This window comes from Schistocerca americana, chromosome 5 (assembly GCF_021461395.2).
Source record: "Schistocerca americana isolate TAMUIC-IGC-003095 chromosome 5, iqSchAmer2.1, whole genome shotgun sequence".
Taxonomy (NCBI): domain Eukaryota; kingdom Metazoa; phylum Arthropoda; class Insecta; order Orthoptera; family Acrididae; genus Schistocerca; species Schistocerca americana.
The window spans coordinates 566,342,727-566,364,500 of NC_060123.1; the positions used below are offsets into that span (position 1 = coordinate 566,342,727).

Sequence of the window (21,774 nt, forward strand, 5' to 3'; positions counted from 1 at the left end):
GGTGGCAACAACCACAGCACGGTTTCTAACTCATGGCTGCTGCTGGCAATTCCCGGTCGTTTCGCTGGCTGGCGTGGCTCCTGAAGTCGTGGTGATGCTGCTCGACTCCGACAATGAGCAAATGCAAGAACAAGAGTACTTCTTCCTCAAAAGTCAGCCATATTTATACCACTCCAATGCACATTCGTTTCTCTGAAAGCTGGTCCCTGCTCATGTCGCCCATAACAAGGGACTTGCCCTGGTTTTGTGTCACTGACCAGCCCCCTATGGTCATTGTGACATTTCGCGAGGTCCTTAGGTGCACACCGTTCTCACCTACATGTCGCCACACTTGTGGCTGCCAGCCTGCAGCTGCTTTCTCACTACTTCTTGTTAATTTTGACGAAAGCCATATTACTTTTCATAAACGTCTGGGTAGTGGCGCTACACCACAGAGTGGTGAGATGGAATGATTCATTCCTCCCCCCCCCCCCCCCCTCCTTTTTACCCAATTATTGAGTCATCTCTACAACAACTCATATTGGCTGTGAGAACATATTTGTACACTACTGGCCATTAAAATTGCTACACCACGAAGGTGAAATGCTACAGACGTGAAATTTAACCGACAGGAAGAAGATGCTGTGATATGCAAATGATCAGCTTTTCGGATCATTCACACGAGGTTGGAGCCGGTGGCGACACCTACAACGTACTGATACGAGGAAAGCTTCCAACCGATTTCTCATACACAAACAGCAGTTGACCGGCGTTGCCTGGTGAAACGTTGTTGTGATGCCTCGTGTAAGGAGGAGAAATGCGTACCATCAAGTTTCCGACTTTGATAAAGGTCGGATTGTAGCCTATCACGATTGCGGTTTATCTTATCGCGACATTGCTGCTCGCGTTGGTCGAGATCCAATGACTGTTAGCAGAATATGGAATCGGTGGGTTCCGGAGGGTAATAAGGACGCCGTGCTGGATCCCAGCAGCCTCGTATCACTAGCAATCGAGATGACAGGCATTTTATCCGCATGGCTGTGACGGATAGTGCAGCCACGTCTCGATACCTGAGTCAACACATGGGGACGTTTGCAAGACAACAACCATCTGCACGAACAGTTCGACGACGTTTGCAGCAGCATGGACTATCAACTCGGAGACCATGGCTGCGGTTACCCTTGACGCCGCATCACAGACAGGAGCGCCTGCGATGGTATACTCAACGACGAACCTGGGTGCACGAATGGCAAAACGTAATTTTTTTGGATGAATCCAGGTTCTGTTTACAGCATCATGATGGTCGCATCCGTGTTTTGGCGACATCGCGGGTAACGCACATTGGAAGCCTGTATTCGTCATCGCCATAGTGGCGTATCACCCGGCGTGATGGTATGGGGCGCCATTGGTTAAACGTCTCGGACACCTCTTGTTCGTATTGACGGCACTTTGAACAGTGGACGTTACATTTCAGATGTGTTACGACCCGTGGCTCTACCCTGCATTCGATCCCTGCGAAACCCTACATTTCTGCAGGATAATGCACGACCGCATGTTCCAGGTCCTGTACGGGCCTTTCTGGATACCGAAAACGATCGACAGCTGCCCTGGCCAGCACATTCTCCAGATCTCTCACCAATTGAAAACGTCTGGTCAATGGTGGCTGAGCAACTGGCTCGTCACAACCTCCTCCGGGACCAGCCGCGCAGGACAGGCAGCATATAGGAACCTCAGAGTGAACATAGCGGACTTCCACTTCAACAGCATTGAGGCTGCTTGGACTTCACAGAAGAGAACTTGTACCACTGCACATGGAAACTTAAATGATGTAGCTCTTTGTTTATGAATAAGAAACCCAGCTATTAATAACAAGGACACCGTCCACCAACCAACCTCCTCGCCTAGCTTCCCAATGTACAGCTCTACAGAGAGAACGAGACGACATAAAACCGGCTAAAGAGAATGCAACACCAACAACAAACATAAATATTTCCATGTATTAATATTTCAATCAATTTGTTTTTACTGCGATCTGATTTGCACGCAAAAATTTTGCCACTCGATTCCAATTGATTACTTGTTGATGCCCAGTTTGGAGCCATTTTCACATTAAATTTTACTATATATTTTGGCACTCAGAATGGCATAACCTAATTTGACAAATCTCATTTCAATTCACTATAGTTTGGCGCCCAAAGTGGGATGACATCATTTTCAATTAATCAAAACAACTTCAGTTTATTACATAACATAAAAAATTATTTCTTCAGATCACGAGGTAGATGTAATTGACTGATAACTAATTCCTGATTTTCTTTCGATTTTCAACTTTTCTGTCGTATTTTAGCTTTCATTTAATAAATTGCTGATGTAGGCACCGTTGGAAAGTAGGAAATTAGGTAAGAAACTGTGGCACGTTCCCTTGGCGTTTGAATAGGCAATCTTTTTGCCCTATATGATTAGCTTATTACATTATGCCATACAGCTCTTATCAAAAATAGTGAATTTTTTATTTGGACTTTACTATCTATAGCCCTGAAAACCAGAAAAGTACTAGCACATTAAATGTCTTTTTCAGTATGATAAATGTTCCTTTCCATAGAAATGTTGACTATTGTTCTCAGGTGAATCTGCATCATAACTTACAGAATTCTCTCTTGACTGAAACCCGGATCATTTTCATATACTGTTGCATAATAAGGCATGTACGAACTATATCATTGTAGCAAAGCCACGCAACTATAAAACGTGTTTATAGCACCACAGTTCACTCATTGCACTCAATATGTACTCACCTGGGACATCATTTTGAGCTTTCCTGACGTGAATGTAGGAGTCATCTTCGTTCTCATTCGCTTCCATTTCGGCCCATCCATGAAGAATAGGTTGTGATTCAATGGCTCTTGTTCGTTGTACTTCATTCCTCTGTCGCGGAACGTGTCAAAATCCTTGACCAGTACTAGGCGGATGAGATCTGGATCATTCAGCATGAGGAATGGTCTGTTGAACGCATACATTCCCACAAATCTCTCACCTGCCGTACAGAGAAAGAACAGTAAAATTGCGACAGTTACTGATAAAATAATGGTGAATCTATCTGATATCAAAATGAATACATCAACAAATGGAATGATACACTTCGGATTAACTTACATATTTCAAAACCTAGCCATATCACGAGCTTTCTGAGCTCTTGGTTTGAAGATTGAGAAAAAAATGAAAAGATGATTCCAGAGTCTCAGTGTGCCACGTCATACAGAATTAAAAGTCTGCTTCGCTGATGACGCTAATAACGTAAAGCCGTATAACGCCTTTTCATCAACAAGTGTGAGATCTGGGGCTTGAGTGTATCTGTGCAGGATAGGTAGCTTGACGATTGCGAGTAGAGTTCAGTGCCCTGTTTATGTTATCGATATCAGTAAGGGCGTGAAGGACAAGGATGAAACACAGTGACGGCACATAACCTGCTGTAACCGAGAGTGCCAAGTCGACCGTTGAGACCTGGTAATTAAGGAAGGGAGGATTGGGTTACGATTGTGGACGGGTCCCGAATGAATTACTATTGGTTTGCTTTGCAGTTTCACTCATTTATTTTAGTAAATAATTTTTGAAACAAGCCAATGAGGTCGCAACCAGACTTTTAAGGCACGTAACCACAATCACGGCTGAAGGCCTTTAACGCCCAAAATGGCAATTATTTAAAAAATTTAACAAACGTACATAAAATACAGGCAGCAAATAATTTTTTGAAAACAACCGAATGTGACCCCAATCAGAATTTTAAAGTAAGTAACCACAATCACCGATGAAGGGCTTTAACACCAAAATGGAAATTATAAAAAATTTAACAAATATACTTTCAAACGGCAAAGGGCATCGCAAAAGTCAATTAAAAAAAAAAAAACAACAGATCACCAAACAGGGGAGACAAATGCCGGTAGCCGGCCGGAGGCGGCCGAGCGGTTCTAGACGCTACAGCCTGGAACCGCGCGACCGCTACGGTCGCAGATTCGAATCCTGCCTCGGGCATGGGTGTGTGTGATTTCCTTAGGTTAGTTAGGTTTAAGTAGTTCTACGTTCTAGGGGACTGATGACCTCAGCAGTTAAGTCCCATAGTGTTCAGAGCCATTTGAACCATTTGAACAAATGCTGGTAACTTAATAATACAATAATAAAATAAAACACAAGGGCGAGTGACAGAGGGTGCTCCAGGTATCGACCTCTGAGTAGGCCACACCAAAGACGCTTTCGCGAGCGAAGAGAAAGGAAGCCAAGAGTTGCATTCAGATCACAAGATGGTAACTCGGGCTAGTGGCTGTCTAACGAGCGACTAATGATAATCTTGGTGAGTCTACCTGGCATCCAACAAAACAAAAGCAAGATGTAAAATTACGCCAAAGCCGGTTAGGTTTAAGTAGTTCTAAGTTCTAGTGGACTGATGACCACAGCAGTTGAGTCCCATAGTGCTCAGAGCCATCTTCCCCAGGTACTCCACTCGCTGCTTATCACCTCGGCGACACTACGAGCAGCAACACAAACCCGAGTCACTGGAGAATATCGAGATTACACAAGGGTGGAGGTTTCTCTGCGCAAATTGCAGTGCAGTCAACTTAAACATCAGGATCCGTTTTCGACGAGGTCGTGCACCCTCGTGACCACTGCCCTTCGATCCGGCAATCCATACACGCCGCCAGCGGTCTCGGCGTGTTGTCGCTCTGCGCGGACCTCGCTGCTCCTGCATCCCCATCCGGAATCCACACTCACACCAGAGACAGGGCAGCAGAACTACATATCGATAAGCGCCGCTGCTGCCACTAGCGGAGAGTCACCGCTTACGAAACCGAGTGGCGCCAGTGGACACGAGAAGAAGAAAAACAACTGTAAGTAGGCTCTTTAGGTTTTTATGTTGGTAACGCCACGTAGAGCTCTATATGAAAATCACTGACTGTGCTGTTTGAAGTCTGTGGCTGATTTGCATTGTTGGAATTTTTGCTATTGTAGTGTTGGGCAGTTGGATGTGAACAGCGCATAGCATTGCGCAGTTGGAGGTGAGCCGCCAGCAGTGGTGGATGTGGGGAGAGAGATTGCAGAATTTTGAGAGCGGACGATCTGGACGTGTGTCCATCAGAAAGAGTAAATTTGTAATACTGGATATCATGAACTAATATATATGTATATATATATATATATATATATATATATATATATATATATATATATATATATGATGACTTTGGAACATTATTAAGGTAAATACATTGTTTGTTCTCTATCAAAATCTTTCATTTGCTAACTATGCCTATCAGTAGTTAGTGGCTTCAGTAGCTAGAATCTTTTATTTAGCTGGCAATATTGGCGCTCGCTGTATTGCAGTAGTTCGAGTAACAAAGATTTTTGTGAGGTGAGTGACTCATGAAACGTATAGATTATTGTTAGTCAGGGCCATTCTTTTGTAGGGATTATTGAAAGTCAGATTGTGTTGAGCTAAAAATATTGTGTCAGTTTAGCGTTGATCACAATTAGTAAAGAGAGAAATGTCTGAGTACGTTCAGTTCTGCTCAGCTGTTTGAAAATCAAACAACGTAAGGGGTTTATCAGCAAAGTCATTCATAAATTTTTCTAAGGCGACGTTTCACAACACAACCATGCCAACTGAACGACACGGTGTGGCAGAAACCTACACACGGCACCAACGCGAGCCGCAGCAAGGCTCAGCCGCTAAGGTTCTACAGCTACATCTACACCTATATCTACATCTACATACAAATCCCGCAAGCCACAGTACGGTGTGTGGTTGAGAGTACTCTGTACCACAACTAGTCGTTTTCTTTCCTCAAAATCTGCAGGCTTTCCTGGACGTTCTGACTGAAGCTAAGATTTTAACTTCAGTTTCCGTTTCTGTTCCACTCGCAAATAGAGCGAGGAAAAAACGACTGTCTATATGCCTCCGTATGAGTCTTAATTTCTCTTACGTTGTCTTCGCGGTCCTTATGCGAGATGTACGTTGGCAGCAGAGAGAATCGTTCTGCTGTCAGCTTCGAATGCTGGTTCTCTGAATTTTCTCACTAATGTTGATCGAAAAAACGTCGCCTTCCCTCAGGAGATTCCCGTTTGAGTTGCTGAAGTATCTCCGTAACACTTTCGTATAGTTCGAACCTACCAGTAACAAATCTAGCTGCCTGCCTTTGAATTGTTTTAATGTCTTGCTTTAATCCGACCTGGTGCGACTACCAAACACTCGAGCAGTACTCAAGAATAGGTCGGACTAGCGTCCTATATGCGATCTTCTTTACAGATGAACCACACTTCCTCCAAATTATCCCAATAAACCGAATTCGACCATTTTCCTTCCCTACCACAATCTTCGGATACTCGTTCCATTTCATACTGCTTTGCAACGTTGCGCTCAGATCTTTGAACAACTTGACTGTGTCAAGCAGGGCACTACTACTGCCCTATCTGAACATTACGTATTTGTTTTTCCTTGTCATTTTTCCTTCCATTTTTCTACCTTCATCACACCAACTAGAAATTTTGTCTAACGAGGAGACCTTCTGGTAGGGCATCGAGGTATGGGCTCCCACTTTGCCAGCTTATAGTGTGGGTAGGTACCTACCACACTTTAAAATTGTAGGTGCCAATGCGGTCTCGTTTTTTAAATATTGCCTGTTAAAGTTTGGGCAGCTCTTTATATACAGAAAAGTTTCACTACTGTGGCAAGTGAGCGAGTAGCCGAGCCACAATAGTGAAACTTTTCTGTATATAAAGAGCTGCCCAAACTTTAACAGGCAATATTTCAAAAACGAGGCCGCATTGGCACCTACAATTTTAAGGTGTGGTAGGTGCCAACCCATACTATAAGAAGGCGAAGTGGGAGCTCATAATTCGATGCACCTCCCAGAAGGTCCCCTCGTAAGTCATCGTTTATCCTCCTACAGTCACTCAACTACGATAACTTCCTGTACAGAAGAGGATCATCAGCAAATAATTGTACACTGCTGCGCACCCTGCCCGCCAGATCATTTAATTATTTTAAGTACACTGTTTAGCTTTTGATGTTGGTAACGCCACGAAGTGTTCTGTATGAAAATCACTGACTGCGCTGTGTGCAATATGTGGCTGGTTGGACTCCTTGTTGGAATATTTGCTTGTGCAGTGTTGGGCAGTTGGATGTGAACAGCGCGTAGCGTTGGGCAGTTGGAGGTGAGCCGCCAGCAGTGGTCGATGTAGGGAGATATGCCAGAGTTTTGAGCGGACGATCTGGAGGTGTGTCCGTCAGAAAAAGGAAATTTGTTTAATTGGATATATGACTTTTGAACGCTATTAAGGTAAATACATTGTTTGTTCTCTATCAAAATCTTTCATTTGCTAACTATGCCTATCAGTAGTTAGTGCCTTCAGTACTTAGAAACTTTAATTTAGCTAGCAGTATTGGCGCTTGCTGTATTGCAGTAGTTCGAGTCACGAAGATTTTTATGAGGTAAGTGATTCATGAAAGGTATAGGTTATTGTTAGTCAGGGCCATTCTTTTGTAGGGATTATTGAAAGTCAGATTCCGTTGCGCTAAAATATTGTGTGTCCGTTTAGTGATGATCAGAATATGTAAAGAGAAAACTGACTGAGTAAGTTGTGTTTTACTCAGTTGTTTCTGTATCAAATAACGTGGAAGTATACCAGCACAGTCATTCTTAATTTTTCTGAAGGGACGTTTCAGTATACAGATAATACCAGCAGTCCAACCCTCTTCTTTGGGGCATTCCTGACGATACCCTTGTCTCTGATGAGCATTCGCCGTCGAGGACAACATACTGGGTTCTATTTCTTAAGAAGTCTTCAAGCCACACATATATCTGAGAACATATTCCACACGCTCGTACCTTCGTTAACAGTCTGCAGTGGGGCACCGTGTCAAATAATTCTCGGAAATCTAGAAATATGGAATTTACCTGTTGCCCTTCTTCCATAGTTTGCAGTACATCATGTGAGAAAAGGCAATCTGAGTTTCACACGAGTAATGCTTTCTAAAACAGTGCTGATTCGTGAACTAAGCTTCTCGATCTCAAGAAAATTTAATATATTCGAGCTCAGGGCATGTCCAATTATCCTGCAGCAAACCGATGTTAGATATTGGTCTGTAATCTTGGGAGTCCGTTCTTCTTACCTCACCAAAGCTTAACGCCTACCACTACTACATGAGGTCCTACGTAGAGATTTGGAATATAACACAGGACATTGGTCCAAAATCCGGTGAACCACAACATTACGCATTCCCTTTGCTCCCCCACCCCTTCTTGTTTTCTTTTTTTATAATCATGATGAGTGACTGGTTTGATGCAACCTGCCACGTCTTCCTTTCTTGCGCCAACCTCAGAGCAGAACTTGCACACATCGGCTTCCATTATTGTATATAGAATAAAAACCAAACAACAGCCGTATTTAACTCAGTATTTATTTATTTTTCTTAAAGCCACCAGGTTCGTCCCTTCACTGGCGCTATCCTCAGGCCCCTGTATATTAGGATATCAACAAGTATACTAGTGTATGGTGTGTAGCACAAGATAATAATACAGATACACTATGTGACAGAAAGTATCTGGACACCTGGCTCAGAATGACTTACAAGTTCGTGGCGCACTCCATTCGTAATGCTGGAATTCAATATGGTGTTGGCACACTCTTAGCCTTGATGACAGCTTCCACTCTTGCAGGCATTCGTTCAATCAAGTGCTGGAAGGTTTCTTGGGGATTGGCAGCCCATTCTTCACGGAATGCTGCACTGAGGAGAGGTATCGGTGTCGGTCGGTGAGGCCTGCATGACGTCGGCGTTCCAAAACATCCCAAAGGTGTTCTATAGGACTCAGGTCAGGACTCTGTGCAGGCCAGTCCATTACAGGGATGTTATTGTCGTGTAACCACTCAGCCACAGGCCGTGCATTATGAACAGATGCTCGATCGTGTTGAAAGATGCAATCGCCATCCTCGAATTGCTCTTCAACAGTGGGAAGGAAGAAGGTGCTTAAAATGTCAATGTAGGCCTGTGCTGTGTTAGTGCCACGCAAAACAACAAGGCGTGCAAGCCCCCTCCATGAAAAATACGAAAACCACTACACTACCGCATCCGAATTTTACCGTTGGCACTACACATGCTGGCACATGACGTAAACCGTGCATTCGCCATACCCACACTCTGTCATTGGATTGCCACATGTGTACCGTGATTCGTCACTCCAAAAAGATGAGTCACGTTTCAAATCGTATCAAGCGGATGGACGTGTGCGTATATGGAGACAATCTCATGAATCCATGGACCCTGCATGTCAGCAGCGGACTGTTCTAGCTGGAGGAGGAGGAGACTCGGGTTTAACGTCCCGTCGAGAACGAGGTCATTAGCGACGGAGCACGAGCTCGGCTTAGGGAAGGATGGAGAAGGAAATCGGCTGTGCCCTCCGAAAGGAACCATCCCGGCATGTTCAAGCTGGTGGAGGCTCTGTAATAGTGTGGGGTGTGTGCAGTTATAATGATCTTGGACCTCTGATGCGTCTATATACGGCTCTGACAGGTGACACGTACGTAAGCATCCTGTCTGATCACCTGCATCCGTTCATGTCCGTTGTGCATTGCGACGGACTTGGGCAATTCTAGAAGGTTAATGTTACACCCCACACGTCTAGAACTGGTTCACAGTGGCTCCAGGAACACTCTTCTGAGATCAAACTCTTCCCGCTGGCCACCAACTCCCCAGACATAAGCATTATGGAGTGTATCTGGCATTACTTGCAACCTGCTGTTCACCTCCTTGTAACCTTGCGGATTTATGGACAGCCCTGCAGGATTCATAGTGTCAGTTCCCTCCAGTAGTACTTCAGACATTAGTCGAGTCCATTCCACGACGTGTTGCGGAACTTCTGCATGCTCGTGGTGCCCCTACACGATATTAGGCAGGTGTACCAGTTTCTTTGGCTCTTCAGTCTATCACCCTTTGAATTATGTGCCATTCATGAAAATAACTGAAATAGCAGCCATACTAACAAAGAAAGCGTACTCAGCGACAAACATAATAGTCCCCTTGTTGTTATGCGACGGACGGTATATGATGAACTAGCTTGGAGCCACTCGTAAAACTGAACGCCATAGAACTTTGTACCAGACGAACAGTGATACGCTACGCATACTTTTAACATCGAGCAATCTGAACGAACCGGAAAACATATATTAAGGCCTGCCTAACGGGAAGCTTCAGACATCATACCAGCCATAGAGAAAAATTACTTAAAACACATTGTTACAGTGTTGTAAGATGATTTCTCTTGGTAAATACAAAATGTCGTACAAGTTACATGGTTTGTAGAAACAAAGATGAAAATGAATCCAGGCAGAAACTTCATCTGCGAGATTTACACTTGAAAGAACGGAGGTTTGGGGAAGGAAAAGGATAAAGGAACATGGGGTTGGGGATGGGTAGATAAGAACCAATGAAAGTATACGAAGCATATACATACCTTTACAGGGCCATGATGGTACAAAAAGGAACGAAGTCTGTGAGTATAAAAGGGCAAATTAGTGAATGAGAAAAAATGCCTTATCAGAGTAAATACTAAATCTGAACAAGCGAGAGCTATTTTTTACATAAACAGACCCAGGTGGTGAAGCAAGATCAAATAAAGAAGAAGCGTCATATAGCATGAAACCTAAGCTAAAAATCATAGACTCTTCTTAATAATAAAAGGGATAAACCAAGTGGATTAAGAGCAAAGGTTAGGAATGAAGAAGCACTGGACTGTATACGCCACGTGTCTCTGTTATCAAGTAACACTACCTAACAGTTCTCTCTTTAAAAATAACCACAGAAAACTCCCTGACCATCATCAATTTAAACCTCTAGAAGTCATAACATTAGCAATATGGTAAGTAAAAGCCTTCCACATTGTGTATGGAGAGATAAAAATCATCCATCCACGAAATATACCGTATGTGCAAATTAAATCTATACAGACATCATAAACCTGCATTTGATTGCTCACGTCTCAGCTCATTTTTTTGTAGTTGCCATCATTATATGTCTTTTATGTGTAATGTGTTAGTTTATTGATGTCAGTCAGTATGTGAACGTGTTCTGTTACAGTGTGGTTTGTGTTCGAAATTAACTTTTTATATCCCTTTATGTCACAATTTGTATGGTGTAGCGACCTTTGCCTGCATTGATTGGTATCTGTGTTTATTATCTTGTATCATACACCAGATACACTGTATACTTTTTGATGTTCTAACGTACAGGGGCCTGAAGATGACCCTAGCGAAATGCCGAACCTGGTAACCTAAGGAAATATAAATAATAACTGACTGAAATACGGCTGTTGTTTTGTTTTTGTTCTACAAAGTGTCTGATCAGCCGCTGTCCCAGATCCATGGTGCATCCAAGGAGATCTTTAATTATTTATTGGTTATATCCTAATCTTTGACTTCTCCCACAGTTTTAACCCTGTGCAGTTCCTTTCACTGTAATGTACTATTCGAAAATAAGAGAACATCCTTCTCCAGTCGGTTTTCTCATTGATTTCCTCATATTTCTTTCCTTGACGATTCAGAGAGAACATCCTCTTTCCGTATGAGTCCACCTGATTTTCAACCTCCCTCTGTAGAATCATTTCTCGAACACTTCGCATCTCGTATTTCCGCTTTTCCCACAGTCCATACACTTTCATAAAACGCTTCGCTCCAAATGTACGTTCTCAGCAATTTCTTCGCGAAACTAAAGCTGATGTTTGATACTAGTAGACTATTTTTGACCGTGAGCGTCCTATTTGCATGTGCTAGTCTTACTTTTATGTCCTGCTTGGGCCGTCCGTCATGAGTTATTTTGCCCTCTTAACTTCGTCTACTCTGTGGTCCCCAACTTCCGTGTTAAGTTTATCGCTAATCTAATTCCATCGCTCCTCATTACTTGCGTCTTACTTAGATTTACTCTTCCGAAGTTCTGTCAAAGTCTGACGCTGACGTTTGATTCATTATTTTTTCCAAATCGCCTCTCATTTCTACATTTATCACTTCAGCAGAAGGTTTTTTCCTCCTCGTCTTCCGTTTTCGTCTTCGATGTACTCATTCCCCCTAACTGCCTTCTCTTCTGCGTGTAACAGTTTTATATCTTTTGCAGTCTTAATGTTCATGCCTTTGCTTTTATTTGTAATTTCAACAAACGTTTTGACTACATGCTAAACCTGTCATACCGCAACAATTTCCTTCTCGATTTACTCACCTTTTACATTGTTCACGACGTAAAATTTGATGAGATGGCGGTAGGTAGTGTGGGACAAGATTAACTAGAAACACCCGCCAGCTAGCTCGTTACGTGTACATATAGCAGAAGGCAGTTTATTGGTGGATTATCAATTACACTCCTACTAAAAGCAATATGTGCAAATAATGCAGCCAAACGATTTCGATTAGTATTTCATTTTGAAAGACATAATTTAGAACGAGTGCCTTTCCACGTTCACCTCAAAACCACTTGCTTTTTTTATAGACTTTCAGTTACGCTTTGCTCTTTCTGCTAGTGCAAGATATCGTTCAGGACTCTCTTAAGGCCCCCATGTATAATCAAATTTCGTCAAGTTTTACTATGTTTGTCAAATTTTTGACGGTGTACGGTGTTGTTTGGCGTGTTTGACGTGTCTGAGGGATGTCATGACTGACGGCGGATTTGCCAAGTGGCGGACGCTGTTTGTGTTGATATTTCGCAGCGCTTGTTTAGCGAAAATGAGTTTTATTACAGTTTATTTCACTGCATTGTGAGATTCCGGAAGTGAGGAAACTATGAACTGGATTAGAAACTAAACAGCACTAGCAGTTATCGAAATGGTAGAGATAGTGCGTCTTTCCCTGTCATATATTGCTCATGAAGAGGTTATTGTATGTATTGTATGTTAACCGGGGACCTAGAAACGACGGAGAGGCTGCGTTAGACCGCTCGGCTAACCGGGTGGGCTATGAAGAGGTTAAGAAGAAAATCCATATTCTATGCACGACAACATACAAGCGTGGGCGCAACAAAACAAAACAAAAATCGAAACTTAGGTGTTCTGCCACGGACGATGTATATGTTAGCACGTTGCGGTATTTTAATGAACTCTCATTAGAGAGTTCATTTAATTGGCAACCAAAATATGTCGCACCGTGTTCCTGAACTATTATGTGAAAATCTCATATACAGAATGTCATGAGATTATCAAAATTCTGTTTTATTCAGAACACATGGTGTTCTGTCATCATATTAGACATCTGAAAATTCAGATGAGATACGAGTAACATTTCGTACTCATTTCCAAATCTTCAGTAGAGTTAGAATATTATTGCTTTGCAGAACTGAGATGTTGTAACGGAGGGAGTGTTAACTGTGCTTACTCGATATTCATCCATCGCCATTCTGGCAAAAATGTATAACTTTCCCAATGGAAAATTATTATTCCTTCCTTGCGTTTAAATCTCGTGGATCATCAACTTGTTCCTAAAATCATCCATTTCAACCACGTGTTTCTGCGTCCATGTCGGAACTTATACATATACTCATATTCACAAAAAAAAAAAAAACACCTTGAACGACCAGAGATAATACGTTCATATTCACAGGTCATGTAAATTAGTATGTTCTGCAGAAATTTCAACTCGGTTCAGCATGTATCCTGTTGCCTAGAAGGCACAGGTTCCGCAATGGATCCTGATAACTTTTTGCATGTGTGAAGGCATCGACATGTATAAGGCACAAGCGGCGTCCTGTGGTATAGCCATCCATGCTGCATTCACCTGGGTTCAAAGTTCATCTGTGGTGGTTCGCATTGCGTGACAGCGCTGCAAGTGTGGTTTCACCATATCTCACACATTTTCGATTGGCGACAAGTCTGGCGATCTGGCGGGACAGGGCAAAAGGCTGACATCCTCTGACAACAAGAAGGCACGTGTTCATGCTGCAACATACGGGTGTGCGTTGTCTTGCTGAAGAATGGCACCTGGGGCGTCGTGCAGGGAGGGTTTGGCTACGGGTCGCAGGTCAGATTGGTCATAGTGCCCTGGATATGCACCAGCTGTGATTTGTGGCTGTACCCAATAACACTCCACACCATAAGCCCTCGAGTTGGTGTTGTATGTCTTCTGCGATTGCAGTCACTGTGATGCCGCTCCCCCTGTCTGCGGCGAACCACATTGCAGCCATCATTTTCAAAGAATCAGAATTGGATTCGTCTGAAAACGCTATCTGATGCCATTCCTGCCCCCTGCCCCCCCCCCCCCCCCCCAAGCGATGTCCTTCCATACACCATCGCCGTGTAACATGTGTAGCGGGACTTTGAATTTCGCCGCGCTACACTCGTTCCCTCAGATGAAAAATATCCCGTCGCAGCGGTATGAGCGCTCGACGGCAGAGAAAATACTAAAATTGTAACTCTTTTTTTGTTTTCTATTCGTTTCTTAATTGTCTCTCGACAGTGGAAGCTTAATGCAGACGTGATCTGATGCTGACGTAAAAAACTTATTAGCTAGTCTTGATCTGATTTTAATGTATAGACATATTGAGGAAGTTGTTATGACATTTGGAGGAGGGAAGCAACGTAAAATAAATTGCATTTAATGTCAAGACGGTTTTGTATACATTAGAAATTCCTGGACAATGAAACTTATTGCAAGATTTCGGAGCAGACTTTTCACGCAGAAATGAAGTAGGAGATTTTTGAAGACCTGGACGCCGCACGAAACAAGAAGACATGTTAACATGGTAAAGAATTAACTCTAAGCTACGCCATTTCCCCCTGTCAGTTACATTTTGTTATTCTCTGTTCTTTTTCAATAATTTTTGTAGTGGAAATTGGTTTAACTTTTGCTCATAAACGCCACAAGGACCACCCCAACAATAGCTTTTCCGAATCACGAAGTCCGATAGCTTTTCTATAATACGAAGACCGATTTGCTTTACATTCTTTCCCTTTTTCACGGTCATTTACGATTATAAAACCCCTTTTTTATTCACCATTTCTTCCCACATTTTCAACCTTTTCTTCTTCTTTTCTTCTTATTTTTCTTTTTTTATTAACCACTACACATGTTTCTGCACATTCATCAAAGTTGGGCGGAGAAATGGACGACGCGCACGTAACATATGCCGTAATAAGCAGCGACAGATTGTCACCCCTCATCCCATTCGGATGAGGCGTCAATGTTCTACCGGTGGTGGTCTGGGTGCTGCGTCCTGACCCATCTCTTCGTGTTCTACGGCCTTCTGTGAGCCATTCTGCACACACCGATTGCACTGCCGAAACACTTCGACCCACACGGGCAGCATTTTCCCGGACGGATGCATCACATTCTCTCGTGCCAATAAATCGCCCTCTTTCAAGCTCATTGATTTGACGGTACCGGTTGCGCATACGTCTGCGAGACATCCTGCACGTCCGCTCAAGTCACACTGATCCATTTACCTTCGGTTCATAGCGACAACGAGAGCCGCTGGCATACTTTACCGATAGGTGGCGTTGCTCCAAAGCTGTTTCACAGAGGAAGACCGCACTGCAGTTCCTTCTCTAAATCCTCGCACAAACGAAAAAATGGCAGACATCGAAATAAGTGTCCAAGGAATAGAAAAGCAACTGGAATCACTCAACAGAGGAAAGTCCACTGGACCTGACGGGATACCAATTCGATTCTACACAGAGTACGCGAAAGAACTTGCCCACTTTCTAACAGCCGTGTACCGCAAGTCTCTAGAGGAACGGAAGGTTCCAAATGATTGCAAAAGAGCACAGGTAGTCTCAGTCTTCAAGAAGGGTCGTCGAGCAGATGCGCAAAACTATAGACCTATATCTCTGACGTCGATCTGTTGTAGAATTTTAGAACATGTTTTTTGCTCGAGTATCATGTCGTTTTAGGAAACCCAGAATCTACTATGTAGGAATCAACATGGATTCCGGAAACAGCGATCGTGTGAGACCCAACTCGATTTATTTGTTCATGAGACCCAGAAAATATTAGATACAGGTTCCCAGGTAGATGCTATTTTTCTTGACTTCCGGAAGGCGTTCGATACAGTTCCGCACTGTCGCCTGATAAACAAAGTAAGAGCCTACGGAATATCAGACCAGCTGTGTGGCTGGATTGAAGAGTTTTTAGCAAACAGAACACAGCATGTTGTTATCAATGGAGAGACGTCTACAGACGTTAAAGTAACCTCTGGCGTGCCACAGGGGAGTGTTATGGGACCATTGCTTTTCACACTAGATATAAATGACCTAGTAGATAGTGTCGAAAGTTCCACGCGGCTTTTCGCGGATGATGCTGTAATATACAGAGAAGTTGCAGCATTAGAAAATTGTAGCCAAATGCAGGAAGATCTGCAGCGGATAGGCACTTGGTGCAGTGAGTGACAACTGTCCCTTAACATAGACAAATGTAATGTATTGCGAATACATAGAAAGAAGGATCCTTTATCGTAGCCGGCCGGTGTGGCCGAGCGGTTCTAGGCGCTTCAGTCTGGAACCGCGCGACCGCTACGGTCGCAGGTTCGAATCCTGCCTCGGGCATGGATGTGTGTGATGTCCTTAGGTTAGTTAGGTTTAAGTAGTTCTAAGTTCTAGGGGACTGATGACCTCAGATGTTAAGTCCCATAGTGCTCAGAGCCATTTGAACCTTTATTGTATGAATATATGATATCGGAACAAACACTGGTAGCAGTTACTTCTGTAAAATATCTGGGAGTATGCGTACGGAACGATTTGAAGTGGAATGATCATATAAAATTAATTGTTGGTAAGGCGGGTACCAGGTTGAGATTCATTGGAAGAGTGCTTAGAAAATGTAGTCCATCAACAAAGGAGGTGGCTTACAAAACACTCGTTCGACCTATACTTGAGTATTGCTCATCAGTGTGGGATCCGTACCAGATCGGGTTGACGGAGGAGATAGAGAAGATCCAAAGAAGAGCGGCGCGTTTCGTCACAGGGTTATTTGGTAACCGTGATAGCGTTACGGAGATGTTTAATAAACTCAAGTGGCAGACTCTGCAAGAGAGGCGCTCTGCATCGCGGTGTAGCTTGCTTGCCAGGTTTCGAGAGGGTGCGTTTCTGGATGAGGTATCGAATATATTGCTTCCCCCTACTTATACCTCCCGAGGAGATCACGAATGTAAAATTAGAGAGATCAGAGCGCGCACGGAGGCTTTCAGACAGTCGTTCTTCCCGTGAACCATACGCGATTGGAACAGGAAAGGGAGGTAATGACAGTGGCACGTAAGGTGCCCTTCGCCACACACCGTTGGGTGGCTTGCGGAGTATAAATGTAGATGTAGATGTAGATATCGATGTTGACCTTGAAGCCGTGGGCCGACATGAATCAAATGCTAATCGTTTTTGCAGAACATAGTAATTTACATGTCCTATGAATATGAACATCCTATTTCTGGTCTTTCAAGGTTTTTTTATTTTTTGTGAACATGAATGTACTTTCAAGGAATGGTGTGATTCTTACTTTTGCTTGTATTCATTGTTACACTGAACATGCATTCTCTACTTCTCTTTTATGTTATAAAAAACTTTCAGCAAAAAAAAGGTGAGTCATAGCATATGCTGGTACCACGAGATCTTCGAATGCTGAAACTACCCGACTGCTGACTATTGCATTCTCCATGCAGGCTAAAGGTTATACGTTATAAGTGTAGTAAGTAACAGCTGGCAAAGACATTTTCCCATGTAGTAATCGTACCTATAACGAGCGATTCAAATACTTGTGGGATGTTTCGTAGGTTATTGTGTCATCCTCGCTGCTTCCGAGTAACCTCCCACTTCTTGTTGGTCCTTGCATGGAATCTCTTCCGTCTATCGCTAATTTAAAGGTCAGATCGCTTTTTCCATGGGTCAGGTTCACTTTCTGGGGGTGAAGTTCAGGTCATATAATGTGTTCAACACTTTGCACGAACAGCTGCAACCTTGAAGATAAGTGAGCCTGCCCTTCAAGTTCTGTCAGTGTATTACCCAAATCAGTATGGGGTGGCGAACATCCTGTTGTTAGTGCCAGCAAACCACCGAGTCTTTAAAGAATCGAACTCACTTGTGTAAAACAGCTTCAAACGACCAAGTACTTTATAAATGAGCTAATGTGTTAAATAGTTCCCATTAAACATATAAGTCAAAAAGCTTAGAAGAGGCTCGAAATTATGCTTAAAGGTTGTTGGGAGTCGCTAAGTGCTCTCATTATGAAACACTGGATGAATATAGTCTGAGTAATTTGCGCCCCATTTTCAGCAAGATCAAATTTTCTCAATCATGTTTCAGTCATGTTTATGACGTCATACCTCCTGAACTGTCTCTTGTATAACGATAAAAAGTTGCGAGCACATTCAGTGATAGGGCCTATATGTTATACCTGCCAATTCTGCCAAGTCAGGGGGTGACTCCAGATTTTGCGCTTCTTCTCCTGCCTCCACGTTATTCCATTATTTCTCTCGATTTTAAGCTAATTATCGTCAATCCTAATACATTCGTTGTGAAAAATCGCCGATTTTTTCCCCTAATGTTCAAATGGTTCAAATGGCTCTGAGCACTATGGGACTTAACATCTGAGGTCATCAGTCGTCTAGAACTTAGAACTACTTTAACCTAAACTAACTTAAGGACATCACAAACATCTATGCCCGTGGCAGGATTTGAATCTGCGACCGTAGCGGTCGCTCGGTTCCAGACTGTAGCGCCTAGAACCGCACGGCCACTCCGGTCAGCCCCCTAATGTTCGAAAGTCTTTCGCTCATTGGTCGATTTTTAATCGATATACGTGTCTGTAAGAAAATCGCCTGCGATGATTGTTTTTCCTCAATCCCGTGCATTTTTTATAATGTATACTCGTATCGTTCAGCATTGAGCTCTGTGTGGCCTAGAGTTTGTTTGTTGTCATTAAACTTAAGTGAAGTGGCTTACTGTTCAATGTTTTTTATAATCAGTATAAATCTTTAGAATGGATGAGTCAATGTTATTTTGTTACGAGAATCCCTGAAAGGCTTTGTGTATGGGCTTATTTCACGTGTATCTTAATCGTCATATTCATAGTATTCGTAATATTAAAAAAGTTGAAAGTAAGAAGATTAAAACTTTTGGTCGATCTCTTATGAGGTAAGTAAATGGTAGGTTAACTGTCTTCTATTGCGTGTTTGTGTGCATCACACTTCAGTCCGCTGTATGTAAGTGGTTGCCTTTCCCTTAGTTTATGACTCGACGTTTTGGGTAGTTCTGGTGTCTCCATTTACGATTTTATAGCCGTTAATACAGGCTTGCGTCGTCGTAGGGAAAGACACGCATCAGCTGTCTCGAGAGTTCTTGATTTTTTAAAACTGAATCTCCCGATTTTTTGTTTTTGAAAGTTGGCAGGTATTGAGATACGGTCTGCAAAGTGTGTTGCGCAATACAGTTGGTAGTAAAGAAGTAAGAAATGAAAATGCTACACCTGAAGTTTTACTGCCCCCCTTTTTAAGCAGAAGCTGGTTTTTCACGCATCTAAATGTCTCTGACGCCATGGCTCCTGAACTATGTGTCTATAACGACATAATTTTGCAGATACATTCGTTGGTATATGTGGGTATGTCTGATGTTGCAGTTTTACTGCATGAACGGCGAAAATGTAGCAAGCGATAAACTTTTTTGTTCAAGTGCGGATATTTGCACGCAGTTCGTTACTCTGCCTCGAGGAAAACACACCGTTTCTTAACAGTAATACTTTATCATTATGTATACTTTTAGTTTAAGATTATACCTCTTACTGAGTGGTTTATGATAGCATTTTAAATTTTTAAATTTGCTCAATAATTACGCGAGATATAGAAAATCAGATTTCTGTTGCCCCGAAAGCCGTTAGATGGGTTCCCTGCAACTGGAATTGGGTATGGTGGCAGTCACTTAGTACTTAATTCACACTGTTCAAGGACGAAGCCCTTTTTTCCAGTCGTGATGGTCTTTACAATTGCTGCAAAAGTAATAATGAGGCAATTCCACTTTCCATGCTCATCACAGATCACCAATGAAGATGTTCCATCGTGTGGGCTAGAATTGTACAAGGTCATGAAGTAGCACCTAATTTGTCGCCAGTCCGTTTGAATGGTGCCAGTTACTTAGTATTAAATTAGGATATCGTGCCACAGTCGCTGGAGACTGAATCGCTTGTTCTCGGCGAGCGGACACGGGTTCGACACGATGGTGAAACACCTTGGTTCTGTATTGATGTCCGTGAACAGCTGAGCGACACAAACCAACATCGTTAGTTTGGAAAGGGCGTCTTGTCCCTTGGCCAGCAAGACCGCCCCATCTGACACGTATGAATTGTTTTTCCGTCAAGTTGGTGCATGAAACATTAGTAGAAACTGAGGAGAACTGCCTGTCTCTTGTACGTCTAGACTCATCAGAGAGGGTGGTGCTGTGGTAGGATAGTTCTTCCGGCCTCTGTTGGAACAGCGACTTTACCCATAAATGTGAGTGAAAGCCGGCACTCAATGCTAAAATGAATTAACCAACACCCTAACGGAAGCAACATCGCTATTATTCAATCTCTGGTAGCATACGTACTAGTTGGTTGGTTGGTTGTTTTGGGGAAGGAGACCAGACAGCGAGGTCATCGGACTCATCGGATTAGGGAAGGACGGGGAAGGAAGTCGGCCGTGCCCTTTGAAAGGAACCATCCCGGCATTTGCCTGGAGAGATTTAGGGAAATCACGGACAACCTAAATCAGGATGACCGGACGCGGGATTAAAACGTCGTCCTCCCGAATGCGAGTCCAGTGTCTAACCACTGCGCCACCTCGCTCGGTTCAAAAATGGCTCTGAGCACTATGGGACTTAACATCTTAGGTCATCAGTCCCCTAGAACTTAGAACTACTTAAACCTAACTAACCTAAGGACATCACACACATCCATGCCCGAGGCAGGATTCGAACCTGCGACCGTAGCAGTCGCGCGGTTCCGGACTGAGCGCCTAGAACCGCTAGTCCACCGCGGCCGGCACCTCGCTCGGTCATACGTACTAGGGACGTTCAGTAAGTAATGAGTAATGCAAATCATTTTTTTCTGAATTCGGAGTGGTTTTATTCAGGATTCCAATAGACAGTGCTATTTGCCATTCTTTTGGCTACAAAACCCTATTTTTCAACAATCTCAATTCAATGCGGCAGCCTTACTCCACCTTACGGGGAGAGCTTGTAGAGGGTGACAATTATTGAATTATATGAAATAAAATCGTCATAACTTTTGAACGGTTTGCGTTAGGACGTTCAAACTGCACGGTTGGCCGCGGCGCATGAAGGGAATTAGTATGCGCATTGTGTTTGGTTTAGCGACGAAGTCAATTTTCATTTGGATGGGTTCAAATGGTTCAAATGGATCTGAGCACAATGGGACTTAACTTCTGAGGTCATCAGTCCCCTAGAACTTAGAACTACTTAAACCTAACTAACCTAAGGACATCACACACGTCCATGGCCGAGGTAGTATTCGAACCTGCGACCGTATCGGTCACGCAGTTCCAGACTGTAGCGCCTAGAGCCGCTCGGTGACCCCAGCCGGCTGGATGGGTTCGTCAATAAGCAAAATTAGCGTGTTTTGGGGATTGCGAATCCGCATTTCGCGGTGGAGAAGTCTCTTCACCCTCAACGGGTAAATGTGAGGTTTGCAATGTCCAGTCACGGAATAGTTGGTCCGATATTCGTTGATGGCGCGGTGGCTACCGAACGGTACGAGACGGTTTTGAGGATGATTTCATCCACATTATTCAAGGCTACCCTGATT

At 43.3% G+C, this 21,774-nt stretch overlaps 1 protein-coding gene across 1 annotated transcript in view; it reads right to left on the minus strand.

The window, feature by feature from the left end:
• The window catches only part of LOC124615959 (cytochrome P450 6k1-like), an 83,424-nt gene that overhangs the window by 38,203 nt on the left and 23,447 nt on the right, over positions 1–21,774 (minus strand). Inside the window, exon 3 of the mRNA XM_047144162.1 lies at positions 2,775–3,013. Within this exon, the coding sequence (XP_047000118.1) occupies positions 2,775–3,013 (239 nt within the window). The remainder of the gene's footprint in view (positions 1–2,774; positions 3,014–21,774) is intronic.